General features: G+C 40.2%; 1 protein-coding gene across 3 annotated transcripts; it reads left to right on the top strand.

The window, feature by feature from the left end:
• THSD1 (thrombospondin type 1 domain containing 1) lies at window positions 1-14,209 on the top strand. 3 transcript variants are annotated; one of them, XM_087716931.1, is made up of 5 exons: window positions 1-131; window positions 2,724-2,863; window positions 4,156-5,106; window positions 9,992-10,159; window positions 11,964-14,209. In XM_087716931.1, exons 2-5 carry the CDS (start codon window positions 2,806-2,808, stop codon window positions 13,337-13,339), a joined length of 2,553 nt encoding a protein of 850 aa, XP_087573057.1. In that variant the 5' UTR covers window positions 1-131; window positions 2,724-2,805; the 3' UTR covers window positions 13,340-14,209. The 3 variants fall into 3 exon arrangements, with proteins under 3 accessions (XP_087573057.1, XP_087573059.1, XP_087573058.1); XM_087716933.1 differs by having other exon boundaries at window positions 59-131; window positions 2,765-2,863; XM_087716932.1 differs by lacking the exon at window positions 1-131 and adding an exon at window positions 1,955-1,975.
• The last annotated feature ends 109 nt before the right edge of the window (window positions 14,210-14,318 follow it).

Raw genomic sequence — 14,318 nt, 5'->3', positions numbered from 1 at the left:
GACTGGATCGCTTGCGCTGCCAGGACGCGCAGCCGAGGATACGGCGCCCGCACTCTTTCGCCTCTTTCCCTCCCGCTCCGCCTGTTACTCCTCTTGTCCCGCAGTTGCACAGCGCGCTTTTGAAGCAATAGGTAGGCACTTAAATTATTGGTCGGCGAAGAAGGAAAACGCACTATATATTTGTAGGATGGTGGGGGGTTATTTTTCTTATTCGCTGGGCTGCTTTGGGAATGCAGGCAGCCCTCGACTTACCACCACAATGGGGCAACTGTAGTGATTCACTTAACAAGAAAATGAGGCAAAATTCACTTAACAACTGCCTCACTTAGCAACAGAAATCTTGGGGTCCACTGTGGTCATAGGTTGAGGACCGACCTGTACCATGTGGCTTGCAACAAAGACTTCTTTATTTTTGAAAACTGTGTAGATGCTGCTTTTTCTTTGTAAAATGAATTCAAGGATGCTGGCACACATAGAACTTTTTTTTTTGTTCCTGCGTATTCAAAAGTACAGGTAGTCTTTGGTTTACAACCACAACTGAGCCCAAAATTTATGTTGTTAAGCGAGACCTTTGTTAACTGAGTTTTGCCCCATTTTACGACTTTTCAGTTGTTAAGTCAATCGTTGCAGTTGATAAGTTACTAAACCGGTTGTTAAGTGAATCTGGCTACCCCATTGACTTTGCTTGTCAGAAGGTTGCGAAAAGGGATCGCATGACCCTGGGACACAGCAATGGTCACAAATATGAATCAGTCATGAAGCATCTGAATCTTCATCACGTTTTGTGGAGCTGCACAAGTTGCAACTTTGAAAAATGGTCATGTCACTTTTTTCAGTGCCATTGTAACTTTGAACGGTCACTAAATGAACTTTCGTAAATTGAAGACCACCTGTATAGTTTTTAAAAGGTTTGTGATTCTTTTGTGCACCGATCTGATTCTGCTCTGGAGTTGATCAGTTCAGTAAAATCTGGCTATGTACAGTTGAACATGAACTCATTATTTCTTGTCCCAACATGATTTTTGGATTTCTCTCTTAATGTTTCATTGATTGCTCTAATGCTCTCTCCACTTTTTCTCTCTCTTCTTCTTTCACTGAATTTCTGACCCAGTAATTTCTGTGCAAACTAATGAAGTATGTAATTGAAACCCAGATCCCCCAGGCTAATAGCAGAAAACATTAGAAAGAATCAAGACGGGAGCAAGTCTGTAATGGGAAAATAAACTGATCATAAAAAGTTAAAATAACTTCAAAGGATTGTCATAAATACAGAGAGTAATGTGTTATTGTCAGTTCTGAAAGTATGTTAAAGGGCCTAGCTCAGCTTTGTGTCCTGAAGTGGAATTTCATTGTGCATGCACATATTTAACAATTTTGCAGTGAAACAGAACCTTTGGTTAAATACACTGGCAAGGTCCAGTCTGCTAGAGGCAGTGGGGGGTTGCCAATTTTTTTTACTACTATTTCAGGGGCATGTGCGATACTTCTGCGCATGCACAGAAGCTTCTGTGCATGCACAGAAATGTCTGGGCGGGTGGGCAGAGCCTCCTGCCACTGCTATTACCGGTTCGCCCAATCCGGGCTGAACTGAGTTGAGTTTGAGTTTATTGGTCTTGTATGCTGCCCACTCCCGAAGGACTCCGGGCGGCTTACAATAAACAAGGGAAGGGGATAAATAAACAAAACAACACTTTAAAATACACAACAGTCACAATTTCCGTGGGGCTGGATATTTCGAAAGCCCTCCGGCCTGCTGGAGCAGCCAGGACTTAACGGCTTTGCGGAAGGCTGGGAGGGTAGTAAGGGTCCGGATCTCCACGGGGAGGTCGTTCCAGAGGGCTGGAGCTGCGACAGAGAAGGCTCTCCCCCAGGGAGTCACCAGCCGACATTGGCTGGCAGATGGGATCCGGAGAAGACCTAACCTGTGGGATTTAATCGGTCTATGGGAGGTAATCGGCAGGAGGCGGTCTCTCAGGTACTCAGGTCCGATGCCATGTAGGGCTTTATAGGTAACGACCAGCACCTTGAAGCGGGTCCGGAGACTAATGGGTAGCCAGTGCAGCTCGCGGAGGATAGATGTGACGTGGGTGTACGTGGGTGCACCCACAATCGCTCGCGCGGCTGCATTCTGGACCAACTGAAGTCTTTGAACACTCTTCAAGGGCAGCCCCATGTAGAGCAACCCACCTCTGACTAGAGGCAGGGATTGTTCATAGACAGTGAGACTTCTTGTGGGATAAAGAAACCACTTTTTTGCAGGTGTATTTCCATTCTAAAACAATGGCATTTCATGCAGCGTAAGAGCATTTTGAATTGCTTATGATGCCAAAGCACCTTGGCATCATAAATACAATCTATATCTAGTCCAGGCTAGCCCAACCTACATATTCAGGTGTATTGTTGCTGAGATCCTGAATTCATTTAGTTAGCTTTTGCACAACTTAATTAAGTATAGAGAAGCACCAGTTCCAAATGTCTGGTTCCCTTTGCAGTTCTTCGTTTCTTATTTGCGTAAAAGTCCCAATGATAGCTACATGGTGGAGGCTGATGCTCCAGCCACTGAGACCACAGACGATACTGGACAAAGATGATGTACATTAGATTGAAAATACAATTTCAAGGGAAGGTGATACCTTGGAAAGTCTAAGAATTAGGACTGCAAGTCCTCAGTGAGCTAATAGGCATCGTATTTTGATTTTTATTTCCATGGCTTTTGATTGCAGAGAAATGTGTAAGAACTGAAGTTTGTTTTGGGCTGGAATAGGACATGAAGAATAAAAGGAGTTGGGAGATCACCAAATCAGGATGAAACAGAAGCTGAACATTTTCCCAAACCTACTTCTAGTTGTGCTCTGTGACTATGGTGAGTATGTGGAAACATTAGATGGAAATTACATCACTATTGTCATTTTTAAATGTCATCTCGAGATGGATGGACTGGAAAATCCCATCATTCCTTGATGTCTATTAAAAAGCACTAAGTTGGAAGAACTACAGTAGGTGACTTGAGGAAACTTGAGTTATTCTCCTTTCCTATAACTCTGCACATCTGGAGGAAGACTGGGGCAAGCAGACTAGCCTGTTGTCCTCTCTGTTTTCTCTGCCCTCCATATATGAAGGGTGAACTTTCTGTAAAAAAGGACCCTCCTTCAATGGTGGTTTTGGATGGTGGGGAAGCAGGCAATGTCATGGATCCAAAATCACATTTCTTAAATGAATTTTAGATTTAACAGCAACAACATCGGCCACAATTGATTTGAACTAAGCAGAAGATAAGGTCTCTTACCTTGATATATACAGTACAAAACAGTTTTAAGTGTTTTCTTTGGCAAATATCAAGGGAGCTATTTAAAGTTTTAGCTAGTAGCTTTAATTTTAGTTAGTTAATGGTTTCAAATGTGTAACTTTCTAGAAAAACAAATGTTCTTTTTAAAAAATTGAAATCCAGTATGGGACAGGGAATCAAAAGTAGTGAAGATATGTTTGGCCAATGTAGTTGCTCTCTGTTACATTGTATGATGTAGCCGCTTTAAAATTGTTTGTTTGCAAGAATGATAAAGGAGAGAAGATTTAGGAGGGAGGAGTGGAGACAGTGGGGGTTTCTTGCTTGTGGTTAAGAGTTGTACTTACTTATATTACAAACAGCTAAGAATGAGAGAATTAATGGACCTAGCACATTCTAAATGCAAGTTCATTACTGCATCTGAATTGTTGTATAACTCAGCAATTGCACATATGCACACAGTTTGGACAGAATCACTATTTTGAAAAACAGAATTGGGCTTTTTGAATCTTTCACCTGTTCTGCATAAGAACATTGGTATTAAATTACATTAAATTGAGATTAAAACAAAATAACAGAATGACAGATTTGGAAGAGACCTTCGAGGTCTTCTAGTCCAACCCGGTTAAATTAAATTGGGATTGTAAATTAAACAGATAATAGGTTGTGATCCACGTGTTATGTAGATTAAGGTAGCTAGCAGCAACCTTTAGAGAGATAATTCTACCATCCCTTCCTATAGTTTTCAGGGATGTTGAGAATTATCATGCCTTAGGTGGAATGCTATATACTTGGTTAAATTTCCTAAAAAGCATGTAAGTTCTTCATGCTCTTCTCATTAATTACACTATCAAATTCCTTTTTCCCCCCAGTTCTCGGAGCAATCAAACTTCTCTTGGACCAACAGACTCATATAGCTTTAAGCAATGTTACAGTATCTGTTAGTTTTCAGAATTATTATGATGCTAACAACACACTGAAAAACACTTCTGTTCTACTCATGGAGGCTAGCAGCAACCAAATTGTTGCAAAAAAACAGCTTCCAGAAGACCAGCGCCAAGGTGTGGTTGGTTTTGAGTGTTCCTATTTTAAGAATGCTGGGAATTACTGGTTGAAGCTGGCTTCTGAAAACATCGGAGGACTTCATTCCCAACAGAATGGAGAAAGTCTTCTGCTCAACGTGGAATGGCCTATATTTGACTTTGATTTGAGGAGGATGTCAGGTGACCATGGGAATTCTCTTCAGCTCGGGCTGTTTACTAATGAATATTTATGTCCCATCAATAAAACAGTGATTTCTCTGGATGTAATTCTAACCAGCAACCTATACGAACTAGGGACATTGATCTCAAATGAGACACTGGGCCTGAGAACGAGGAAACACCTTTCTCTCTTTGAGTCGCAGTGGGTGAAATTGGACTGCCATGTGATTAGCTCAGAAGCATACATCACAACATTACTGAAATCAGCAGAGAAGGGTTCAATCATTGCTTCATTGGGACCTATAGATCTTGTGCGCAAATTTGGATACAAGCTAGCCATATCAGAAGAAGTGCGATGTGAGTCATCGGTTGTGGCTTCTGTTATTTCTCCTCCATGCACATCTTCTGCTGGACGCATTGCTGTGTTTAAGTATAACCCTTTGGGTCAAGTGGTGTCAAAGCTATATGAAAGCATCCTGAATCCAGAGGACCATCAGATAGAACTCAGTTGCACATTGTTTGACAGTGGCACAAATAAATACTGTTTTGAATTTAGCTCTTCCAACCAAGTGAATTCCGTACCATGGGCAAAAGAATGTGTACTAATCCAAAGGAATGTTGGTTTGTATTACTTTTCCAAAATGTCTCATTTGAAACTGAAGGATTTCAGGGTCTTCTTGGATACATATTCCTTCTGGAAACTAAAGTACAATACAAAAGCATAATCCATCAACTTTTGCAAATAAGTTTGCAACAGTGCTGAGCTGCATATACAGGCTAAGATTCCTGCTAAATATGGTAACATTTTTGCCTTGATAGTGTGCTAGATGGATGAAAGTACGGGGAAAAGATGGTATTGTATGTCCCCATACCTATGAAAGGAATGAATAGCTTACTAATTTTTAAAACATCTAAATAAACTGTATATTCTATATGCAAGCTCTCCTATGTATGCAGTTCTGTAGATGGTGCTGGATTATGCCATTGAAATCTTGCCTTTAAAAAGAAATAAATTTTCTTGTACATTTTTCCCCCTGTGGCTTCTAAAGTAGAGGCACCAGATGTGAGCTGCAAAAATCCACAAAACCACAAGATAGCTGTGAAGAAAAATACAGATAGTCCTCAACTTATGGTCACAATTGAGCCCAAAATTTCCATTGTTAAGTGAGTTTAGCCCTGTGAAAAATGTCATGTCACTTTTTTCAGTGCTGTTATAACTTTGAATGGTCACCAAAATGAACTGTTGTAAGTTGAGGACTAGCTGTATATTTGTTTCTTGCCATCTAATAATTGTCCAGATCGTTACAACCCAGATCTCATCACCATCTAATTTGTGTCCTTTGCCTCATTTCAACTTATACATCTTCTCTTATTTTATCTAAATGTTTTTTTTAAATATTCCCCATTCTAGGAGATACATATTGTATGATGATGAGGCAAATCAAGTAAATTTAAATAATGCAGAAATTTGAATGTGTGGGCATTGGCTTCAGATCCAGATTAGTGTTCCAGGTTGCCTTGGGCAAGGCATGGCAAACCACTTTGATTTTCTACCAGACTTTATGGTGCAAACCTCAGCAAGAAAAAGAAAGGAGTATCCAGTCACTTACAGAAACATGCCAAGTTGCTCTGGTGAGATACAAGTGGTTTGCTCAACCAACTGGGAAAATACCTCCCTCTTGTACAATTAATTATAACAAATATACAAAGAAATGTGATGATCGTGACTACTTTGTGACATGCAACACAGATCATTTTTTTCCCCAATGTAGCCTTAGAAAGAAATGAACCAACAGCCATTTTGAATCTCTTCACATAGTAAATAGATTAACAAGATTATTGTGATCATAGATCACACATGGTGTCTTGCAAAATGTGTTGGGATTACAACTGCCAAGATTCACAGACTAACATATCTGTAAAGTGCCAGATTATGACAGCGCGATATGAGGATATTATGGCATTGTGATAGAGTTCTGCAACCAGACTCCTACACAGTACCATATGTTCTAGGTTCCATTGCCCACCAATACAACTTGTGTGTTGGGGCTAATTTGGACAGACTCTTCAAGCTATACATGAATGAGTTCAAACTGGAAGAATGTGGGCTGTTGCTTGGCGTTATTAGAAATTCCTTTTCAGGGAGGGAGGGCACAAGGCAGTTTCACCATGGCAATAATTCTGGCAGTTGAATAGGTAGCTGCTTATTTCTGGACCTTCTATTTCCTCTGTGAGAGAAGGCTTTCGGGGTAAGCCATTGAAAATCATACTGGTGTCATTTCTGAGGTAAATTGTCTTATTTATTAAATGTTCCACAATTATGAAGTAGTTGTGGTCTCTAATTGCCAGGGTTCTTTAAAAAAATTACTGGTAGTTCTGCTCCTTTTCTTCTCAGCAGCCCAACATACAAAAATTAGGCATTACTTCTCTGCCAAGAAATGAATCACCTTTTTCTTTATTTGAAATTGTTAATAAAGGCTTAGAACTAGGACTGCCAGTATAAACCCTCTGGTAATTCCAGTAGAGCTGCATGTTCCCTCTGACTCAGTCATCACCAATCCAAGCTCTGCTCTTATCTGTTGTGTAGGGAAATGAGGATTAAGTATAGTGGACAAAGGGGGAAATTATGCCATAAACAAGAGAACTCTCACAAAGCAGCGTGATCAATATATCGGTATAGCTGCCTCTATTTTGAGGTGGCCTAATTATAAAAATGTTCTCAACCAACTATTTCAAATGGTTCCACCACAAATGCGCGAACGACAAAAGCGCGCCTGACTAAACTGCGGTGACAAAACCGCGCCGACAAAACCGCGCCAATGAATGAGCGCTGAAGCGCGCCGACAACAGCACGACGACAGAAGCGTGCTGTAACCTAACCCTAAACCTAACCCTAAACCTTACCTTAACTTAAATCGCGCTTCTGTCGGCGCGCTGTTGTCGACGCGCTTTTGACATTGCGGTTTTAGCGCCACGCTTTTGTCGGCGCGCTTTTGACGTTCGCGCTTTTGTCAGGTCACGATTTCGAATCACTTGCAAGAATGAATTCTCCCATCCCAGTAGCTCATTGACCAGGAAGGAAAGAAGGAGGAAGGAAATGGTTCAAAGGAAGACATTCATGACCCAAGAGAGATGAAAGGGACCTTTGACAGCATTCTTGAGTTTTGATATAGGGGAATTTGCTAATCTAGGTTCTTCTATTTATTAGTCAGTGTGACTAACCTGAGAGCTTTTACTCTGGAGAACTTTGATGCAATCGACAAACTGAGGTTTCTGAAAGTTGACTGAAGCATTTAACTTATTCCTAGCAGTCCCAGAAGATAGAGCTCATTGTTATTTTTCATTTCTTGGATTGTTTCTATGGGTTTTTTTTTAGAGGAAGGGTGAGAAACCTGTATCCCAGTAGTATGTAGATAATATATGTGACCACAGTAAGTGGGAGTAATAGAGGTTGGAATGTAACAGTGTGTGGATGATCATAAAGTTTCGAACACTTCTTTGGAGTATCATTCCTGCAGTTTTGAAGTTCAGTGGATGAAATTTTGAGCTCAGCCTTATCTTCTCCCATCTTGGATCCTTATCTATTTTGACACAATCTGATTTATTTAAATGAAATTGGATCTGAATCTAGGCAAATCTGTTCTTTTTACCAAGTATTCAGGGGTTTCCCCCCCCTTGTTTATAGAGGAGTTATTTGGCGATATAGGGCAGAATTAGCACATTACAGGTATTTGCTTAATGGTAATTGTTGTAATCAAGAAGTACTATGTTTGAACAGATTTTGAGCAGCACAATTTTTCATATCATGTTTGTCTACATTAAGTGTTTCTAATGTCAAGTTTTAAAATTTATATAACATCAAATTATTTATTGGGCTCACTGCCCAGGATTGCTTATTTTAGATGGCCAATAAGTCTAGTCTCTTTTGCCATTTCTTATATGTACCTTCTTTAACTGGAAGTGCTGAGGGACTGAATCTAGAAGCATTGCATAGAAAAAGGTTTGCTCCATCACCACATGTGACTCCTCCATCATTGTCACTCAGTGACAATCACTTAATGCTTCAGTAACATGACATATCACCTATTAGGAATTAGGTGTCAGAGCAAAGAAAGAAATTGCAGTGTTGATCACCACAAAATGCAGACTTCTTCCCAGGTCAGTTATTCTACATGTTGGTTTTACCTATGCAGAAGGTTGAAAGCCATCCAGAGTCTTGTTGACTCTTGGCCAAACTCTTGCTTGTAGAATTAGACCATATTATGCTGTGGCTAAAAGTGTTTTTGGATCTCTGTTTTTAGATTTATGTAAAATGTTTCTACTAATAACCAGTTAGTAACACTTTTAATCTTTCAAGCATAAGCGGTGAGGGCAGGAATGCTGCTTAAGGAACAAAAGATGGTGTACAGATGAGATAGAAGCAAGGATGGTTTGCAAGGATAAAAAGGGATGGAGTGGCTTGCGGAAGAAGGTAGAAGCTCAATTTATATATTTTTATCTTACTCTTCCCATTGGTTTGACTTATTATTAATTATTTTCTTGCTGCATTTTGCGTAAAGTTTTTTACCCTAAAAGAAAAGAGTGGGCATATACATATGCATGTGTATATAAGGCTACTAATCAGCCTTGGGTTACTTTCTGGTCAGTGGAAAAGCAAGTTCAGCACAAAAATGCACTTTTTTGAAGGGTCATCAGCTTTAGCTGTGTTACCTTGCTGTAGAGCATTTATATATCCCAGGTCGTCTGCTACCATTTGCAGTCTGGTGAATTTCCCAGATTTTTTGTCTATCTCATAACAACCGAAGTGACTAATGGTCTATGGCAGTGTTTCTCAACCTTGGCAACTTGAAGATGTCTGGACTTCAACTCCCAGAATTCCCCAGCCAGCGAATGCTGGCTGGGGAATTCTGGGAGTTGAAGTCCAGACATCTTCAAGTTGCCAAGGTTAAGAAACACTGGTCTATGGGTAGCCCTCGACTTACAACAGCTGATTTAATGACTGTTCAAAGTTACAACAGCACTGAAAAAGGAGACCGATGACCGTTTTTCACACTTACAACTGTTGTAGTACCCCCATGGTCACATGATAAAAATTTGGATGCTTGGCAACCGATTCATATTTATGACAGTTGCAATAGCCCAGGGTCACATGATCTTTGCAATCTTCTGACAAACTAAGTCAATGGGGAAGCCAGATTTATTTAACAACTGTTACTAACGTAACCACTGTAGTGATTCCTTAACAACTGAGGAAAGAAAGGACATAAAAATGGAGTAAAACTCACTTAACAAGTGTCTCGCTTAGCAACATAAATTTTGGACTCAACTGTGATCATAAGTCAAGGACTGCCTGTATTTTTTGGGAAGGGATAATTTCAGTTTCCACAAGGAATTTGAATCCATCTGCTCTTTAGAAGTAATAAATTAATCTATTGCTTTTTGTGCAGGATGGTTGATAGCTTTCAGAGAACATTTCTCTACAGTAACATAATTTATGTTCTCCTAGGAGGATCCTGGAGCACTTGGCAAGCCTGGAGTTCGTGTAGTGCCACTTGTGGAGGTGGCATTCGTGAGCGTTTTCGAGAATGTCTCATGCCTTTCCCAGTCCACATGATACAAGGTTGCCCAGGAAGGCAACAAGAAACTTCTCCGTGTTCTTTGGAGGAATGTCCCAGTATGTAAGCTTGATGTTTCAAAAACACTATAGTCTATATAACTTTGCATTATTTTTGTGTGTGTTCAAGAGATCTCTCTGCCCAATATATTGTTTTGGGACAACAGTCAGCATGGAAGTCTAAGGCAGGCAGCTTTGAAGGAAGGAAACCCAAGTGTAGAGCTGTGTCTGACTGGCACACTTGAATATACTCATGTAATCAACATTTCCCAGGGTACTGCCATTTAAGGCCACCTAGAGTCCAGTGGAAATGTGGTATAATATTTATCCATGCACTGGAAATGTTACAAGTTGCAAGCCCATACATCTAAAGCTTGGGTGTCAAACTTGTGGTATCATGTTGCCATCACATGATGTATTGTGACATATTTCCCTTCGCAGAGCTGGGGTAGGGTATGGCCGGCATGTGATGCATTCAGCCCATGGGCAGCCAGTTTGACACCCCTGATCTAGAGAGCATCAGGTTGGAAAGGCTGCCATATATTGTTTACATATTGAGATATATATCCTTACAAGAGGTAGACACATTGATGTCATAAAATTATTCTTGACTGACAGCTATGCAAATGCATGGTCTTTTAACAGTTTTTAACCTTACCTGCAGGATTGCAAAGTTCCTAAGAAACCCAGGATAAGCCCTATTTGGAATTGCTGCCCACAACATGCCAAGCTAAAAGATTTAGGTTGATACAGAGCTTGCTCTGTCTCAAAACAAGGTTGACTGCAAGACAAGTCCTACTTTAGAGAGAATATTTCTGTGTTTGATGTTGACCACTTCCTGGTCAACAGAGCATTGTGTGGGCCCAAATACCCAATTAAGTTGAGATGGCAAGCTTATTTCTTCTGCTCAGTCTTAATTTACATATCTCAAGTGTGACCCGTCAAAACCGCGGTCCACTAAAGCGCGCCCAATTAAAGCGCGTACCTGACGTCATCAGCAGCGCGACAAATAAAATTAAAAATAAATTAAAATAAAATTAAAATAAAATTAAAGCAAGCCGATTCACATAAAGGTAAGGGTTAGGGTTAGGTTAAGGGTTAGGGTTAGGTTTAGGGTTACGTTAAGCGTTAGGGTTAGGTTTAGGGTTAGGTTAAGGGTTAGCGTTAGGTTTAGCGTTAGGTTAAGGGTTAGGTTTAGGGTTAGGTTAAGGGTTAGGCTTAGGGTTAGGTTTAGGGTTAGGTTTGGGGGGGGTTAGGTTTAGATTTACATGTTAATTTTAAGTTTACCGCTCACAGCGTGCTGTTTTCGTCACGCTGTGATGACGTCACGTATGCGCTTTTGTCGAGCGCGCTTTATTCTACCACGGTTTTGTGGTGGAACCATCTCAACAATGTTTCACAAAATCATGAACACGAAGAGCAGCTCCAAAATTTCCCAGTAAAGTAGATTTTTTTACAATAAATGCCTTGTTTCTTGAATAGCTAGATTAGCCATTCCGAATGAGGCTGTTACTTCTGCACAAATAGTGCACATTTGTACTATGTTTCAAGTGTGCAATACATTTTAGTTATGAAAGAAAGAAAATTGGCTCCAAACTTATTTTGGGCCAGCTCTAACATCACATCTAAGTAAAAAGCAATAACTACAAAGCTATATATCTCCAATCATCGGAAATCAGTCTGTTAAAAGATTGCATTTCAACTAGTGAAGTACTGGAATACAGTGATATCAGGACGCCAATGCTGAAGTAGTTTACAAAGTGCTTTAAAGCCATACAGTGAGAAACAGTAAGCATTTTAATTTGTTGGGTTGATTGGCACTTATAAACTGTTTGTTATCTGATGTCTTTGCTCTGTGTTTCAGTCACTACAACTGGCCTCCTCACACCAATGTCTCCTGAAATGGAAGGAGAAAGAGCTGCCAATAATCTAATAACTATCACTGGGATATCATTATGCTTATCAATTATCTTTGCAACCATCCTTATCACCTTATGGCGAAAGCTTTGCAGAACCCCAAAGTGCAGCAGTCCAGTTAACTGTGACTCCCCTCAATCATCTGGCTTCCGAAAGAATTCTGATGAAGACGATATCTGTCCAGACAGAGGTCAACTAGAAAGCTTTTCTGAGGGAGAAACTTCTTGTTTTTCCCCAGGAGAAGCTTCTGACATAGCCTTGAATTTCAGGAGAAGTCTTCATTCGGTCCCCGAAAATGGAGGAGGATTAATTCATGAGAATTTGCAGTCCAGCGCTCAAAAAATCATCCCTCCCATTTACAGCTATCGCCTTGCCCAGAAGCAGTTGAAAGAAATGAAGAAAAAGGGACTTACGGAAACAACCAAACTTTATCACGTGGCTCAGAACTCTCTCATGGACACAGTGAAAACAGAAAACCAGGAGGTAGCTGGGACAAGTAAGTTTAGAATCAAGTCTCCATTTCCAGAACAGCCACCCGATTACCTGAAGTTGTCAGGGGACAGGCCCTGTTCTAGAATGGATAGTGCATTTTTGCAGCCCGATTCCGTGTGGAGCCCCCATCATTCCTCAATGAGGAGAAGCCATCCCAGATATTTTGATCACAAAGGAGAGCCAACAGAAAGAGGATACCCAAAAAGTTCACAGTTCAGAAGAACCGCAAGTTTTCATGAAGCTAGAAAAACAAAGCCATTTCGGAAAAGAAGCATGTCCACCCTTGCGCCAAGTCAGCCTTCGTTCAACCACTGCAGAGCCAAAGTGTGGGATCATGGTATGGAAAAACAACATTGTGTTACATCTAAAAATATAGCACAGAACACTAGGGAACTTGAACTGTATCACAGCATTCCGTTGACCACAGAGTCATTGAGCTGGGGGGGACATATTGCTTACAAACAGAAGCTTCCCGAGAAGAAACCAGATCTGGTTCACAATCGTCCACTGGGATCTTTTGTATCTTGCATTGATAACTCAGAGTATAAGAGAACAAGAAGTGGACGTTTTTTAAACCCTGCTAGTACTTGGAGAAAAGAATCTACTTTCCTAACTCTCAAGGATGATCACCAGAAAGCAGAGACCCTGAGTCCCTCGCAGTATAGAAAGAGCAAATGCCAAAGCTTTCCATCTGATACTGGATGCCACTTCTATGACAACACTTCCTTTGCTCTGGTTGACTCAGAACAACAAATCTATGACCTGCCTGGATATTTTGAGTTAAACGAAGGTGAAATAAGTACTTTGACTGCTGAAAATTTGGTGATCTGAATTTCTTGTGGGGGAAAAAGGGAAGCTGCACCATTAGCAACTGCAAGAGCTCTTAAACTTTCAAATTGTACTTTAACAGAAAACTCCTTAAGATGGGAAGGAGACCTCATTATCATTCCATTGAAGCAGGCCAAAACTGGGAAAAGTAAATGATACCCTAACACAAAAATAATGACTAAATATGTACTTGTGCAGAGTCTCTCTCTAAACTGTCTCAGAAATAGACCCTTTAAGGCCAAGGTTAGCCTGTATGCTTACATACACAGTTTACAGTATTGGACAATGGTATTGGAGCATATAATACATTTTAAATTGGTTACCCTTACTATCCTCAGAATTCCTCATCAGTGGCTGCTAAGTGACTGTGAAAATGTCTATGACATTCTACACCGTGGCATTCGGTGGCCTATAAAATCAGACTTGGAGGTCTGCATGTGGTATTAGTTAAGAAGTTAGTGTGGTTAGAGGCACAGCAGGAATATAGCCGGTCTATTCATTTCTATTGGACAAGCACTGGATGCTTCTTTAACCACTGTTTGCATCACAGCAACTCCAATTACAAACTTGCCAAGCCTGTTAGATATACTCAGTCGCAAAGCAATATTCTGCTTCAGAAGAATCCACCTTAAAAAAGATTATTCCCCCCTCAAGGAAACGTATCCTTTGCAAACTTCAATAAATTTCAATTGAAGAAACTGTTTAAAATTAAGCAGTTTGGGCTTGGTTTCTCTCACTGGCATATTGTTATAGAAAGTGTTTGTTTCAGAAAATGTAAGTGAAAAAATGTAATGTGAAACAAGAAATGTTATTAGTGTTTTGTAATGGACAAATTCTAGACATTGATAAACAATAAACTAATGTTTATTTTTATGCTGTTTAAAAGACAATGATATAATTGTGATTACGTCTTTTTGCAATTGTTGCTGGTTTAATTGCCTTAAATATGGCTGATGTAAATGTACTAGATAATTTCTCACAC

This window comes from Thamnophis sirtalis, unplaced genomic scaffold, assembly GCF_051295495.1.
Source record: "Thamnophis sirtalis isolate CommonGarterSnake01/CBP01778 unplaced genomic scaffold, rThaSir2_p1.2 scaffold_5, whole genome shotgun sequence".
NCBI lineage: Eukaryota > Metazoa > Chordata > Lepidosauria > Squamata > Natricidae > Thamnophis > Thamnophis sirtalis.
This window is presented reverse-complemented; position numbering and strand designations above follow the sequence as displayed.